The sequence below is a fragment of the Haplochromis burtoni genome, unplaced genomic scaffold (assembly GCF_018398535.1).
Source record: "Haplochromis burtoni strain Fernald_Lab_line unplaced genomic scaffold, NCSU_Asbu1 Contig_429, whole genome shotgun sequence".
Lineage (NCBI taxonomy): Eukaryota > Metazoa > Chordata > Actinopteri > Cichliformes > Cichlidae > Haplochromis > Haplochromis burtoni.
In genome coordinates this window covers 110385-126996 of record NW_024582790.1, presented here as the reverse complement: position 1 = coordinate 126996, position 16612 = coordinate 110385, and the positions used below count along the sequence as shown (strand labels likewise).

The 16612-nt window shown below is 45.6% G+C and overlaps 2 protein-coding genes across 6 annotated transcripts in view; one reads left to right on the top strand and one right to left on the bottom strand.

Moving 5' to 3' along the window:
- Nucleotides 1-10405, top strand: part of ppp3ccb (protein phosphatase 3, catalytic subunit, gamma isozyme, b) — a gene marked incomplete in the record, with an annotated part of 18963 nt that extends 8558 nt beyond the window's left edge. Inside the window, 10 exon segments of the mRNA XM_042213248.1 lie at nt 68-213; nt 1222-1361; nt 2944-3021; nt 3149-3243; nt 3334-3459; nt 3553-3630; nt 5665-5749; nt 6862-6959; nt 7842-7868; nt 8686-10405. Coding sequence (XP_042069182.1) covers nt 68-213; nt 1222-1361; nt 2944-3021; nt 3149-3243; nt 3334-3459; nt 3553-3630; nt 5665-5749; nt 6862-6959; nt 7842-7868; nt 8686-8870 — 1058 coding nt within the window.
- Nucleotides 10406-10521: 116 nt separating this feature from the next.
- The window catches only part of dmtn (dematin actin binding protein), a 15796-nt gene continuing 9705 nt past the window's right edge, over nt 10522-16612 (bottom strand). For all 5 annotated transcript variants that reach the window (XM_042213249.1, XM_042213250.1, XM_042213251.1 and 2 more), the window contains 10 exons: nt 16355-16399; nt 16140-16274; nt 15924-16024; nt 15737-15842; nt 15588-15643; nt 15066-15111; nt 14802-14809; nt 13639-13704; nt 13117-13197; nt 10522-12845 (listed from right to left, as the gene is read on the bottom strand). In XM_042213249.1, coding sequence (XP_042069183.1) covers nt 12732-12845; nt 13117-13197; nt 13639-13704; nt 14802-14809; nt 15066-15111; nt 15588-15643; nt 15737-15842; nt 15924-16024; nt 16140-16274; nt 16355-16399 — 758 coding nt within the window. In that variant the 3' untranslated portion in view covers nt 10522-12731. The remainder of the gene's footprint in view (nt 12846-13116; nt 13198-13638; nt 13705-14801; nt 14810-15065; nt 15112-15587; nt 15644-15736; nt 15843-15923; nt 16025-16139; nt 16275-16354; nt 16400-16612) is intronic.

Below are 16612 nucleotides of genomic sequence, written 5' to 3'. Positions count from 1 at the left end.
CCTCACACACCAGCATCAGAGACCGCTTATCTGACTGCAGCTGACCTTGGTGTGTGTGCGTTTCCAGGTAAGATAAAGTACTCTGAGCGTGTATACGATGCCTGCATGGAGGCGTTTGACTGCCTGCCTCTGGCCGCCCTCCTCAACCAGCAGTTCCTGTGTGTGCACGGAGGTCTAAGCCCTGAGATCACCTGCCTGGATGACATACGAAAGGTGAGATGTGTTACATCACGAAGGGCTGACAGACAGAGTCTTCAGTAGGCACGTCACTGATAGTTTGAAGTTTTGCATTTTTCATCGGTTTCTAATAATAACGTAAATGTTTGTAAATGTTTATAAACCACAAGCCTGAATCTGACTTCACTGACTTCTCTGTTTACGACATGTGCTGGCCCATGGCTGGCTTACTGGGGTCAGCCAATCAGAAGAAAGTGTGCTTTTAGGGAGGAGGGCCTTAGGAAGAGTGAGAGAGTTATTGAGAGAGAGTTTGGCTCTTGTCCCAAAAGGCTGATTCTGTTCATCTGGACGTGGCGTTTTTAGTGGGAGAAGCTTTCGTCACTCATCCAAGTGACTTCTTCAGTCTCAGCTGACTGCAGGTTTCCACAATCTTATAAACAGTACATTTGCATAATGACTGAAACCAGCCCACTGAAGGAACAATGGGGCTGTGAGGTCAGTTCCTTGATCCTTAATGAGTGATGAGTGACAAAACATTTCTCCCACTGAAAACGCTACGTCCAGATGAACAGAATCAGCCTCTTGGGATTTACTTACCTGGATGATTGAGAATGCATCAAGATATTAGAAGAGCCGGCAGGCGAAGAATCAGAGCTGGAAACGATTTACTCTTCTTGGTGGTGGTTTATAAACACATTCTCTTTTAGAGAGGTTTCACAATGAGCTCACCTGAAACTCTGGCTGATTGGGACCCACACCCAGTTTCACACCTTGGCTCAGGCGATTAGAGGATCATCAGGGGTCCTTTTGTCCCTCTGTGGGGGGACACTCCCACTAGGTTTAAATCTGGGACTCTCCACCATTTGACCTTAGAACTGAAGAAGCTTCTCGGATGAGAGGTGAAACGTCTTCAAGCAACTTAAAGAAGTCCAGACGCTTTTCTTTGCAAGCTCCTTAGACTACGATGACCTGGATGACTGAGAACCTCACAGACACTTTCTCTTTTAGAGTTTAAATTATCTGAAATTTTCCTGTTTTTTCCAGCTGGACCGGTTTAAGGAGCCTCCGGCATTCGGGCCAATGTGCGACCTGCTGTGGTCAGACCCGGGCGAGGACTACGGCTCAGAGAAGACCCAGGAACACTTCTGCCACAACAGTGTCAGAGGATGCTCTTATTTCTACAGGTACAAGCCACGCTGCTGCCGCCCGAGCACCAAAAAGCAGAGCGCTCTGTTAATCCGAGCTGATTAAAGCTTTTACAAACAATGGCTTATCTGTGGATAAGTGAGTGCCGTTAAATCCGCTGTCACACAGATACTGAAAATAAATATTAGCATTCCCTGCTCTGTCTTAATAGTTAAGCTGAATCTGCAGCGTTGACACTGCTCGGAAGTCACAGGGCGACGAAAGCTGCTCCTAAGCCTCTTTTATCCACCATTAGTTTGTTTCAGTAGCTCGACATTTACAGAACTCATTACAGCGAGCATGTTTGTGGCCGTCTGGCCTTTATTACCGAGTCAGCACACACAAACCTGAGCGAGCATCTGGGTCGCTTCAGATGGCGTCTCAGACCCATCACTGGACACGACTGACTGGGAGGATCCACACAGACCCACACCACTACAGGAAGTAAAGACGGCCTTACTTAGGGTGGAGGCCACATATACAGTGAGAGAAAAATGTGACGCTGCATCGATTTTAACGCAAGAACAGAGGCAGCAGCATCAGATGTTTACTTCCCGTCTCTATTTTTAGGGTCAGAAAAAAGGTCTGGGTTTTTTTTGGGGGGGTTTTTTCTGTTTTTTTTTTTTTTTTTTAAACGTTGCTCAACAAGAGTCTGCTCCTATCAATCACCGATACAGGACGTGTATCCTTTATTAAAGTAAACCGATAGCTCCCTGCAGTTTTTAAGACAGAATGTTTTCTTGCACTTCCTGACGCGAAGCATCGGTGACCTCTGCTGGAGGTTTCATCCTGTTAAATGGGAGTTTTTTCTCTCAAATGTCACCAAGCCTTTGCTCAAAGGGTGTCATGTGATAACTGTGGGGTCTTTATTAAGCTCCCTGAGGTAGCTGCTGTTGTGATTTGGTGTTATACAAAAATTAATTGAAATGTTCCTCAACTGTAAGCCTCGGGCTGCATGATGCTGGTGGCCTCAGGCTCAGGGTTAAACTTGGGTTTAAGTGATGATTGTGTGACATCACCTGCACACCTGACCCATGCAGACTGAGCTTCATGAAGGCGCCTCCATCTTCTTTAATGTGTGGTTTGCTGAATGAATCATCTTCTTGAACTTTAGTCAAGTGATGAAGGGGATTCATTCCTGGGCCTTGCTTTTAGTTGAGTGAGTGTGGATTAAATAAAAAAACTCAGGAACAGGAAGTGTGTGTGTGGTATGATTTTCTGAAGTGAGCTGGCATTTCTGTGAGGATCTGATCCCCCCCCCCCCCCCCCCCCCCCCCCCCCCCCCCCCCCCCCCCCCCCCCCCCCCCCCCCCCCCCCCCCCCCCCCCCCCCCCCCCCCCGCCACCATGAAATTAATCCTATTTTAGCGCTTTCAGCATCGCTTGTCATACTCGAGTTTGAGCAGCCCTTTTAGCTGTCATGGTAACTGCGGTGGGTTGGAGGAGGCGGTTCTGATGCTCATCACGTTCAGTGAGTTCACCTCCGTGTGTGTGTGTGTGTGTGTGTGTGTGTGTGTGTGTGTGTGTGTCTCTTGTAAAAGCCGTTCTTTTAAACTCTTCTTCTTGTTGTGTGTGTGTTTCAGTTACCCAGCAGTCTGTGACTTTCTGATGAACAATAACCTGCTGTCTGTAATACGAGCACATGAAGCTCAGGACGCTGGGTGAGTTCATTACGGCTGTTTATAAACAAAAGTGTGTTTTCATGACCGTGTGTGTGTGCGGCCTGCCCCTCGTGGACGTTAGAGGAAGTGCAGTGTTTTTAAAGCACCGTCCATTTTTCTCCGGCAGGTATCGAATGTACAGGAAAAGTCAGACGACGGGGTTTCCTTCTTTAATCACAATCTTCTCGGCTCCCAACTACCTGGATGTGTACAACAACAAAGGTAAGAGGACCAGAGGAGGAGGGAAACCATGGCAGCAGGAGGCAGGCTGATGGAGTCAAGATAATGAGTGTGTGTGTGTGTGATCCTCAGCGGCGGTGCTGAAATACGAGAACAACGTGATGAACATCCGGCAGTTTAACTGTTCCCCTCACCCTTACTGGCTGCCCAACTTCATGGATGTCTTCACCTGGTCTCTGCCCTTCGTTGGAGAGAAAGGTGAGGGTCAAAGAGGAGGAGGGAGGATCTTTCTAAAGTTTGCATTCTGTGATAACCAATCAGACATGCCGCTGTGTGTGTCCTCTGAAACAGTGACGGAGATGCTGGTGAACGTGCTGAACATTTGCTCCGATGACGAGCTCCTATCCGAAGCCGACGACACGGGCGAGGGTAAGAACGCCTTTAGCCACACCCATTTAGTTTCCACACGTGCTCAGTAAGGCTCGACCTGCACGGACGGCAGTTTGGCACCTTTGCATTTCTTGCCATGTTAGGTTCACATGGTCACGAGGGTGTCGCACATACCTCCTGCAGCAGGTTCACACGTTTTATTTTCACTGTCTTCACAGTGAATTCTGTGCGGTTTTCTTAGATAAAGTGCAGCTCGCAGCAGTGAGACAGGATATCAGACTATCCTTGAACACACGACACTGACCTCTGATGGCGGTGATAAAAACACGACTCTGTGCTGAAAGCTTTAGTTTTCTTACAGTCGAGCTGATGTAAAGTGGATCTGATCCATGTCTCTGCTGTTCCAGTGGGACTTTCATGGTAAAATATCTAATCATGAGCTCAGTCTGTGTTCAGTAATCTCTGTGAGCCCAAAGCCCAGCATGCACACTGCTCTGAACACCCAGTTTACCCCTTTTTTTCCCCTACTTTTGGATCTCTGTGATGTCATAGAGAGCAGGGCTGAGATGTTCTGGTTTAGATCAGCTTCACTGGAAGTGCTGTGTGCCAGCCAGATGGTGCTCTGGGGTGTTTTATTAGCTGCTGACAGGCTGACTGTGGAGGCCGGCGAGTCAGAGAAGCCTTAAAAAAAAAAAAATTGTCAGTAGTATCTGGCGTGTTGCCATGGCGACCTGCAGCGGGTGCTTAACACTGAATGTAAATGAATCAGATGCGTTGGGGCCCAGGGAGGAAGTGAAACCCTGAGGGAAGTCGATGTGTGGCGGCAGCTGTTAGAACGAGTTTGGCTCATAACTGCGAGAGCGCAGTCGCTATTAGCCCCGCCTCCTCTGTGGTTCGCTGATTATTACTGTGATAATCTCTGCTAACAATGAGACGGTTATGAGGAAGATGAAGGAGATACCTGCTGTGGGGTTTACAGTCTTACTGATTCAGGAAGAAATAAATGTTTTATTCCGTCAGAGTTACAGGTCAGCTCAGATTATCATTCATCCTCTGAATTAATCATTAATGCTCAGAACACTTCAGCAGGTCTCTGAAAGGAAGACGACATCGAGCTGTGTGCGTGTGCATTAAACACTCAGGTTATCACAGCTTCCTCTAGTCTTGGATCTTTGTGATGTCACAGAGAGTCAAAGTTTTGTTTACCAGGGCAGACAATCAGAACATGGTTTCCTTAAAAGAAGATGAGCTAAAAAAGCTTGTTTCAGAGTGAGCTGAGGCTCAGGATCAGATACAGAAGCATTATTCTGAATTGTGCATACAAATAAAAAAAAAAAAAACTGGGGAAAATAAACTGGATCAAATTTACTGCAGCAAACTGAGATTGAAAGAAAATGTTTTAACTGTTAAAAGTCCAAAATGTATTTCCTCAATCACATTTACCAAAGACAGCTACTTTTCTAGGGCGCTTCCGGCCCCTGGGCCTTATGTTTGACACCCCTGGGAGAAACAACTTGAACTATAAATGTGTCATAATGCTTTAAACTTACTGAAAACTCGCTGCATGGGTGACGTGCTCGGGTTCATTGGGTTTAAATATGTCTGTGCATCATCTGTTTTCTCATGTGATGGTTCACTGAATTTGTGAAATTTTAGACTAATTTGTTTGCTTAAAAATATACTTTTCCTCTGCTCAAATTATTATGTGGTAGTTAGACGTTCCCATCAGGTCATAACTAGTCTGCACATTCGGTGTATTTTTCTATGCATGTGACTTTTTTAAAGTCTGTGTATTTGTTATTTCTGTGCACAAGTTACTTATTTCTGATTTAAGGCTGGTTCACACGGTTGAATTCTCCGACCCAGCTGCTTGGCTCTGAGGTTTTTCTCACTGTGTTCTGCAGATGTCTTGGTTAAATCCAGTTCTGCCTCAATTTCTAAAAACAGTCAGACTCGCATCTTGATATCCTTACAAACGTTTCGTCGACCCTGACAAGCTTCCGCAGTATAGATCGAGTTCTTCATTTCAAATGCCACCAAACTTTTCAAGACTTTTTCCATTCTGCTCCTCAGGTGGCGCTCCGGCTGTCAGGAAGGAGGTGATCAGGAACAAGATCCGGGCGATTGGAAAGATGGCTCGCGTCTTCTCCGTGCTCAGGTGTGTTTTATATTCCTGAAGGTTTGGGTGAAGTTTATACTACAATGAGACTCTTTAACATCAGGGCCATGTTTAGAAGCAGGAGACGGTTTAAGTCCTTTTTCTGTACGATTTCTTTCTTTCTTTTTTTAATCGTCACTCTAAAATGTGGAATAATGAGGTTGTTGGAGCACGGTACTGAGAGTTTTGCTCCACTTTGATTTAAGGCTAATGAGTTTCTCAGTCGTTTACATTTGTCCTCCTTTGATTCTGTGGAAGTGTGTCAGAATAATTTGTCCTTAAAGTGTGACTGCTCCTCTTCAGAAAATGTCTTGCTGTTATTTTAAGGCTCAGGAAAGCATCGCAGGCTCCTTATCTTCAGTCCGTCTTTATGACTGAGTTGATCTCTATCAGCAGTTTAGTTCTACTTCTGTTTGCACTCGCTTCTTCAACCGAGAACTTTGTTTCATTACAGCTTGGTGTCTTTTTACTGAAGTGCAAATCATAAAATGAAAATTAGGACTATAATAAAATCAAATGAAACGGTCCCACACCCAGGATATCAGATATGATATAAAACCACAGATACAGACGTGTGCAAAGAACAAAAGCCTGAAAAAACAGGTCAAGTTTAAACCAGTTAACCAGATGTATATTGGCCCGTGTACGGGAATCTGAACAGCTCAGCAGCGTTTCATTGGACCTGCTGCTAACAGAAGCTCATTAATGCTTTCTAAAGTAACAGGTTTAACAGATATCTGCACATGAATATTTAGACATGTTGGAAATGGACAGTCTTTGGTACCAGAAGCGTTCTGAATTCTGATTGGCTTTGGCTATAATCAGGAGAAAAGTCGGTGTGGTTTGGACAAAGTCGGACTGATAAGGTGGGATTTTTTTTCGCACCTAACCAACACAAACGAGGGTGTGTTTGCCTGGTATTTAGACTTGGCTTCAGTTACTCGGGTTTGACCTAAACAAATATTATGTTTGAACAAATCAGTTTGTTGTACAGTTTGAGTAATTTAGTAGAACTAAACATTTAGTTCAGGAGGCTTTTGAAGTTAACTGTGCCTCATCGGTGACACGATCAGCTGACACTCTTTAATGATGTTGTGTTTGTGTGTCGACAGAGAGGAGAACGAGAGCGTACTGCAGCTGAAGGGGCTGACCCCGACGGGGACGCTGCCCCTCGGTGTTTTGTCCGGCGGTCGGCGGACTCTGCAGAGCGGTGAGTGCGAGCGCAGCGGAGCATCCCACCAAACACTAACCCAGAGTCCAGCTAACACTAACCGCCCCATGCCTGCACTCACACCGAGAGACTAACCGCCGAGAAACTGCCCCCGCCTCATCAGCACGTAGCCTGGTGGAAATGTCGAGTGGCCTCAATTCTCCTGTGACGGACCAACCTGTGCACATCTCTGCAGCACACTGGCCTTCAAAGACAAAGGGCTGCAGGGAGAGCAAGCACATATCAGACTGCATTTACTTATTTTCATGGATTAATGGCTAATTATACTTATTATTACAAAGCCTGAAAACTTCACCCACACTCCTGGTCCTGATCTGGTCATGTAGATCACTTCATCAGCTGCAGCTTGTGGCAATATTCCAGGTTATATGTATAACGTCTGTATTTATGGAGGTGAATTCATATTAAATGTAAAAGTAGTCGCCTGAACCTCGACCTTTTGTCCCCCTGGTAAAAACCATCATCACCAGGGTCAGACTAACCAGCGGGTCTTACTTCAGAGCAGGGTAGGTCGGAGTTGGCGGCATGAACTTTGCAGCACTGAATCAGGACCGATTGGGAGCTGCGTCACGTTTAGACGCCAAAATCGTCACTTTGATATGACGGTAGAGTCAGGCGCGGGTGGTTTGTCTTTGCGGTTTCCGACAGACCCCCGTAAACCCAATGAAGATGTTAGCTGTGCTCTAATCTCGGACTCTGTGGTCAGGATGGTGGGGTGGTGGGGGGTGGGTGGGGTTGTATGATGATTGACTCCATGTTAACAGGACTGATAACGTGACTGACTGAATGCATTGATATATAACGTTCCCACTCTCTCTCCATTGGTTTTTTGGCATGGCACTTCTACTCACGCTTACACAGCCACCGTAGAGGCAGAAGAGGCACGAGGTATGCAACCGACCCTCCGACTCTCTGTGTGACTGTCTGTGTTCACCCACTCTGAAATATGTCTGTGCTGTTGGTGTCTAATGTTCAACCTGAACCTTTTATGAGCTAATGTGAGAGCTGATTATTGATCACCTGTTTCTTTGTCTTCATGCTGTCTTTGTCCTGTTTCAAGTAAGTTTCCTCACCTTCTCTTCGTGTTTTTAAAAGTGACTGTTTGTGCAGCAGGTCAGAAACGAGCCAGCAGGACAGCAAAAGTTCACACACAAGTTCTAAAATAAAAAGTGAAATATTTTTAATGATGTTACACGCTAATAAAATACTGTAGTAAAATACTAATTTGTTACTAAAATTTAAAATGTTAAATAGTAAATAATAAAATATCTAAATAATATTAACATAATTGCCATAAATATATATTACTAATTAGAAATATCCTTAAAGTACAAAAATATTGCTGAAAATAATTTTGATTAAATGTTTTCTTCACATTTTTGACAATTTATTTTATAAATTAAATGTAATTTGTTAAAAGTAATAGAAGTATTTTACTGAAATTTTAAAGAAAAATCTCAAAATTATTTTAAAATATTTCTTAAAACTGGAAAGTTTTTTACACAAAAACATGAATTTTTTTCACCTGATATTTATTTTTAGGAGAAATCGTTGAAATGTGTCATAAAATATTAGCATTACGTGCAAACATTGAAAATACATTTTAAAGTAAAGCTGGACGGCGGCATCCAGCGCTGGCGGTGACCTTCTGACCCGGCTGTGCTTGACGTCTCCTCGTGTCTAACCTCTTCCTGTTTCCTCGCAGCCATTCAAGGCTTCAACCCGCAGCACAAGATCCAGAGCTTCGAGGAGGCGCGAGGGCTGGACCGCATCAACGAGAGGATGCCGCCGCGTCGCGACAGCAAGCAGCACGAGGCCCCGCCCTCCCTCAACAACCTGCCGGCGAGCACCGGACCCCCGGACAAGAACGGCACCAACGCTCAGGCCTAGACCCTCCCCCTCCTCTCCCTCCTTCTCTCCTTCCCTGCCTCCTTTCCTTTCCTTTCCTTTCCTCCCCTCCCTCCTCCCTCCGTCACGAGCGGCAGACGAGGCCGTTCAGTCCGAGCGACTCGCCGCGCTTTATTTATTACATCATCGGTTAAATATCGTAGATCCAGACTGAACAGGAAAAGTCTCAGCGCCGCTCGATGCCTCCAATCAGGAGGCAGCTGGTACTTGATGCCACACCTTCGTATCAGCCACACCTCTTTTTCTTCTTTTTTCTTCTTTGGTCCGGGGAGGAAGTGACGCTCATTCAAACGCTGTGTTCGTGCCCACACACACACACACACACACACACACACACACACACACACACTCACACACACACACACACACACTCACACACACACACACACACCACACACACACACACACATACACCCACACACACACACACCCATCCTTTCTTATGCCAATGATAGTGTGACTGAGCTCCGCCGAGCGAGTATTTACATTTATAATATATGTATATTTTAATTGTTCCCTCTTTTCAATGTGATGTTTTTTTTTTTTTTTATAACATAGACTTAGGCTTTAAATATCCAGGTGGGAGGGGGCGGAGCAGAGTGGAGGTGTGGAGGGAGTGGAGGGAAAGAGTTGAAGGTTCTGCTTTATTAAAACTGAGTTTCTGAGCTGAAGCTCCTAATCCTGGAAAAATGACTCGAGCCTCCTCGGCCAGTTGAACTTCAGACAGATCTGTTATATTCCGATATTTTGGAAAAGCCGGGAACGCGTCATGCTCCTGTTTTACAGGACTGAGTTTAACATGGCCTCCACTGGCGCTCCAGCGCGTTTTAGTGAAATGCACCTTTACAAATCCATTGCAGCTCTTTGGGAAAATTGTTATAAAAGAATTATATTAAAATCATTGGTCAAAAATATCTGAGAAAAATGGAAATGACAGCCTGAGAAAATATTTTAATGAATTAAAAACTCAAAAGAGAATTCTGCCAAAACAAATCAGAGAAAATCTGAAAATTATAATTTGTGAAACTTGTGAGAGGAAAAAAAGTAAAAAAAAAAAAAGTGTACATAAATAAAGTCATCTGTTAATAAATGGCTTGAGTGCTGACGCAGAATAAAGCTGAATCATTTAACATGACGGCAGTCAGAAACCACCGATCCTCCTCGTCTCTGAGCTGGATGTAAATAATAATCAACAATATTAATAATTTACGTCATTTTTGATTGAAATTGATTGAGACCGGCAGTTTTAGTAGAACAGAAGAGCCCTTCACACAAAGAGGAGGAGGGAGTTTCAGGTGTGCTTCAGGTGTGATGAGGACCTGCGTGGGTTTGATTTGACTCTTGATTTATTTTTGGTGGGGGGGAGTTTGCCGGGCCTCATTTCTCAGAACATATCTCACCGAATGTACAGAGAGGAAAAAACATCTGGATGTTTGTCTGTAAGCAGCTGGATTTGTTCCTGCGAGGCCTCATCTCTGTAGACGTTTCACTCATTCAATAAAAACTCAACAACAGCTGCTCAGTGTGTGTCTGTGTGTGCTTTGGTCTCAAGGACGCCGTCTGTGTGCGAACGGGTCGCCGAGCAGCTGCCAATCAGAGTGCGGCGTGGGAGGTGGTCCTTTGTGCAGCTTTTATCTGTTACCAAGCAACGCAGACTCTCCACATCATCACCTGCTGCTCACTCCACGTGAAGTAGCTCGCAGCCAGGCGGGGAAGGCTGACGATGATTCAATTTAATTAAAAAAATAAAATATGGTGGCGGGGGTGTTTGGACTGCTCACAGCAGAAACCGTCAACAGCGAGCTGGGAGGTGTGACGCTGTAGTAACAGGAAGAGGCATTTCCAATCTCCTGTGACTCGGTCACACCTGACACAGCAGGAGATCTGCTGCTTGGACTTCTGGAGAACCAAAGGAGATGAGCACACAGAGGTGTTCAGATGAACTTTGACCTTTCAGGCTGTGTTTTCCTGCCAACATTAGTGCTGTAAGCTCAGTGTAAATGATTTGACTCCCGTCTTTGTTTTCAATGAGTAAAAGCAAGGGTGTCAAACATAAGGTGCAAGGGCCAGATCTGGCTCGGGAAAGTCTTTGATCCGGCCTGCTGGATGTCTTTGGAAAATGAAAAATTATAAATGAATAAAGAATATAAAAACTTTCACTGTGAATGAACAGGAACTTTCTGTGTTAAAATTACAGAGCTTTGCTGTAATTTTACACATTTCTCAGTTTAAGCTCAAACAGTCACGCTGACAGATTTCTTTCACTTCCTGCGACGGCATTTTTTTCATCGTATGGAAAAACTTTCTCATGTTCAGTTAAACGTCTCACACTGACAGGGAGCAGCTATGAGTTCGACATCCCTGCTGGGGAGAGATGTAGACTGGACATTGGATAATGATGGTGGTGATCATCATCATGATGATGAAGGCAGAAAAACCCAAAGATCCAGAGAGAGGGTGGGGTCGAGCCAGAGGTGGAGGTCAAAACTGTGATAGGATGATAAAAGAGGAAGCTAAGTAAGAACCCAGTTCTGAATGTGTGAATGCCTCGACACTGACAACCAGTCCTGTCCCTGAGTCGTGTGGTTGGAACTGGTTCCAGTCTGAGCTCTGGTATGCAGGTACGGAGGACTTTTATGGTGAAAATGTGTGAAAAAAGGACTCGAGAGACAGACGTTACTCTGCAAGTTTATTGGTCTCCATTATATCAGAGGACAGAAACAGGACTGCAAGGGACGGATGAGACGGCACAGGTGACACCAGGTGAGCTAGCAGGAACTGCAGGTGTGTGTGGTCTGAACTCCACGTGGAGTAATATTTAAAAACAGAAACTATACAGCCAAAAATATTTTCAACAAGATTTCCAAAATAAAACGCTTCACAGTAGCAGACAAATGCAGAAAAAAATACAATCATCCAATAAATAAAAGCTGCATGTGGTTAATCATTACAATCAGCTGTTAGACCCGGACTGCTACCATGAAGCTGCAGGACCACAATCATCACCACGAGCAGCCTGCTTCTCTGCAGCTGACAGAACAGGCTGGGCAAGCTTAGAGCGCCCTCAGCTGGGCCTCCAGGGGAATTACAGCCAGCCTGAAGCAGCCCGGAGGGGTTCAGACTTCCTGAAGCCTCTGCAACTCCCAGAGCTGCTCTGAAGATCTGTGAAGGATTGTGGAAGAGCTGCAGGCTTCCGTGATAACGGGCCGTCACTAAAAAAAAAGCTCTCTAAATAAAGATAATGATCCTCCTGAATCTGAGGTTTGACTAACAGACCCAGGATATGCTGGAGATTGAGGTCTGCTCTTTCCACAAATCCTTACGAGGTGTCCATAATGACTTTCCTAGACCTAGAAATGATTGGGAAAGCTGTAAGAGGTCATTTTCATTTTTACTATCCCACTAAAAATCCCATCTAACTGTCTAACTACAAGGATGAAAGTGAAGCAGCTTCATGTTAGCGTAACACCTGAAGATGGCGTGAAATCTGAGGGACCCGCAGCAGGTCCCTGACATGGATCAGACCCGGAGCTGGGAATAATCCACGTGAGGAGACAGAGCTACAGAGATTACATGTGATGAAGATGATGAAGATAATGTGGTGACCTGTAAGCAGTGGTAATTATATGGTTATCAGTGTATCGATTAAGGTTAGTCGCAGTAAAAGGTTAACCAGGACCGGTCTGCTCCTCGGCGAGCTTCCAGGAGCACGGTTAGTAAGATGGAGGACGTATCAGAGTGAGGTGATTGGCTCTGTGTGTGTCTGCTGATTGGATATTTTATTTGAACTCCTCCTACTTTAAAACCTTCATCAAGTATTTGTTGGGATGAGGTCACTTCCTGTTAGAAAAGCGAGGCCTTCTTCTTCAGTTCATTTCGTTTCCACAGCGAGAGGCGCTCAAACTCGGCCATCGGCATCCCGAACACCTGCTCAAACTCCTCCTGGGACAGGTGCCGCTGACAAGGAGGAGAAGAAGAAGAAGTTAAAACCTCCATCCAGTGAAGCAGTCGTGCTTCAGTGACGCTCAGACTGGGAGGACTGGAACCAGTCCCACCTCTAAAAAAGTTTATGTAAACCAGTTCTAAAGTTAAACTGGGACGCGCAAACAAGTCTGACTTCAAACAGTCAAATTGGGAAACCAGAGAAACCAGTGCTACCACAGAGAAGCTTCAACTGGGACACTGAGAAGGAAGACAGAAAATGACTACCCAGCACAGCGTCCCTCACCTCAAGCCGAGTGCGGTCCACGCCTGGAGGCAGCTTACAGCGCCCTCTGTGGGTCACAACCAGTGTCTCATAGGGGTAGATCTGAAATACACAGCATGCCATCAGCTGGAGGGAGTACTCGGATACTACACTGCAAAGTACACATCAGTGTAACGAGCCAGTACCTGAGTTAGGAGTATTACAATGATATCAGAGACAGTACCAGTCAGATCTGATCAGTTGATTGTTTGCGTCAACTGATTTTTAAAATTTAGACAAAATTCAGAAGTAAAATCAGTAATCGGAGTGATTAAAAAGGGTCTAATTTTGTTCCTGTACTTCACCGAGCAGCTTTGCATGATTCACAGTTCAACATAATCCTCCTTTATCTGATCGGAAATGCCTTGTTTTAACTCCTCCCCTTTTAAGTCAGCTCTCTTCTGATTGGCTCCCAATCACAAAGAGCAGCTTAAAGATAAATATGTTTTATTTTGAACTGTGAATCATGCAGAGCTACTCTACCAGAGACTGGGAGCGCCTCACCTTCTGCTCCAGGATGCTCGGCAGAGAGTTTCCTCGGTCCATGCGCTCCCTGCGAGTGTCACCGTTCTGCACACACACATTTAAAATGCTCAGACTGATTTAACACGACACATGAAACCAACACGTTAATCTGACGCTTCTGTCAGCACAAGTCAGGAAGACTGTTTCTAAATTCTGGATTTCTCCATCTCTGGCCTGGAGCATTCCAGACAGCCGGTGACAGGAAATGAAGCCAGTGGTATCTTTACTGAAGCGTTCCTTCATGGAAAACACGGAAGTTTTCTACAGTCCAACATGTTGAAGCTCGAGCCCAACAGTCTCTGTGAACATCAGCTGGATCGTGACATGTGGGCCATCAAAGCCCTCCTGCTCCTGATGGTCTGCGCCACATCTGCCTCATAGTGCTGTTTGGATTTATCCTCAGCAGCTGCAGCAGCTGCAGCGTCTGCATCACAGAACAGCGTCTGTGGCCCTGAGAGCTCAAATGCAATGCGACTTCAGAAAACATAGCAAATAATAAAATATCGCAAAATCGCACAATATGAAGCAGACCGTGATGAAAAGCTGCAACGGTGACAGTAAAACAAGCCAAGGATTGGTTGGAGCTGATTGAGGGAGAGATGCTATTCTAATCACATGATTCATGTACTGTACATGTATGTTTGCTATTACTGGTTCACCTGAATCACCTCTGTTGTGTTTTTGCTTTTTTCAATTTGCTGGTGTTTTGACCTCTCTGGGCCTCCTTACAAACTGTCTATCAAAGAGACAAAGACTTAATGAGAGTGTTCTATAAGAAATAATCCAACAATAACAGACCAGTGAGGCTTTAGAGAGGCGTGAGACTGCAGGAAATACGAGGGTGGGGTTAGTCGCCCTGCTGTGAAGTGTCTGATTGGTCCACAATTCACAGTCACACAGTGACCAGTGGTGTGCTAAAGTGGTAAAGAGGAGCTGATTCTTTATGTCGAGGTATGCAAAGCTGCAGGAACCTAAATTCAACCGTTGACTTCCAGGTGCCAAACCTGCAGTTCCTCTGACGACCACCAGAGGCTCCAACAGCGAGTCAGTGCTCCTTTATAACAGCTGTGGGGGCGGGGCCAGTAATGTGCTCAGGTGTGTCAGGGCTGTGCCGGTTAAACAGGTCACACAGACATGCTTACCTGAGCAGCTGAAAGATAGAAGACACAACAGGAAGAGCAGAGGTTAGTACCGAGTGATGTCACTCAGGTGTGTCAGGCACAGTTCATCAGCACACTCACAGGTGACTCGTTTCTACAAACTCTGGTTGTTTTTGTTTCATGTGATGTGCGTTAGGCTCATGTGACCAATCGTCTGTGAGAGCTGCACGCTCAGAAGGAACTCATTAAACCAGCAGCGCCGCTGTTTTTTCTGATGTCATGAAAAAGGTGAGCGAGGACTCATACCTGGCCGTCCTTTATCGCCATCTGTGGAAAACTCTGCCGACTGCATCTGCAACACACAACCAGTTCTTTTGAGCGTTAAATTTACGCCATGGGCGGTTAAAGATGGGCGGAGCCACTGTGGCATCACCTCCATCGGTGCAACGACTTATCAGCCAATTAATGTGCGGCTTCACACCAAAGCTAATCCTCCATTTTGAAACATCGTGGGACTGAGATTTAATTTTATACAAGTTTGACCCAACAAACACAAACAGCTGTTTCATACACGTCTACAGGAAAGAAGTGTTTCTGCAGCCACAGCTGTCGCCCCCTGCTGGCTGCTCAGGAAGAAAAAATGCTTCATTTGTCCAGAAGCTCCGCCCATGTTTGTTGGTGTTGTAAACACTTCAAACCAGATTCCAGTTTTAACTATTCATTTACTACAGTGAGATAAAAAAAAAAAGTCACTTAAAGTGAGCCTAAGTCCGGTTTAACTCCAGTTTCGGGGTCTCACTCTGCACCATGTCAGGTGTGAGCACTTACTCGTGTCAGGCCTGATCCTGAGCGTGATGGAGACTTGGAGGCACCTGCTGACAAACCTGCAGGGAGAAGTGGACAGAGAGACGTCAGTGGAGCGCTCCGTGGTAAAAGTGGGGAATGTGAAGGTGGTGGCTGTGTGCGAGCACTCTTACTGCCGTGCATGTGCGTTCTGTCGGGCAATGACTGCGTCTTCCTCCTGAAGTGGACGGCTTTCTCTTTCTCCTCCTTCAGGATCAGACGGCCCAGGTTGGACTTGATCTGAGTGGCCACAAAACCGCGGGTCAGATGACGCTTTTAGTCAAAATGTGAATCTGGAAAGAGGGGGCGACGGTCACAAACCTTCTCCAGCTCCTGTTCCTGTAGCGTCTTCGCTTCTTCTGTGAGGTCCTCAAACTCGTCTTCCTCCTGCAGCTCCTTCTTCTTCTTCCGCCACTCAATCTCTGCGGGGTTCAGCCTCAGAGTTACCAATGACCTCACAGCACAGGTGTGTGTGTGTGTGCGTGTGTGTGTGTGTGTGTGTGTGTGCGCACATGTGTGTGTGTCAGTGTGTGCTACCCATGGCGGCCAGTGAGGGTGGGCAGGGCCAGTACTCGGTCTCAATCTTGGAAGGCTGGTTGGGATCTGGCGGCTGGGCTGCAGGAAACTTTGCTGACTGGATGACGCCGCTGCCCTCGCCGTGTTTGTGAGCGTCTGTGGAGACAGCATGAAGTTGCTGAGTGATGAAGCAGTGACAGACACACACACAGTGAGGAAGAGGAGGAAGAGCTCACCCTGTTTGTAGATAGGAGGCTTCCTGTAAATGTTGGTCCCGTTATCTGAAAAAATGCATAAAAACTTTTTTGTACGGTTTCTCCAATGTTTCCTGTCTTTTTTTTTTTTTTTTTTTTTGCTGAAGACAGTGCAGAACTCTAAATATCTCGAATAAAAGACTAAAAGATAATTAAAGAACATTTTTGAGCTGTTTATCTGGCCGAACACATGAAATAAGCCAAAGTGGTGATGAAGGGTCAGAAATATGACGTTCACAC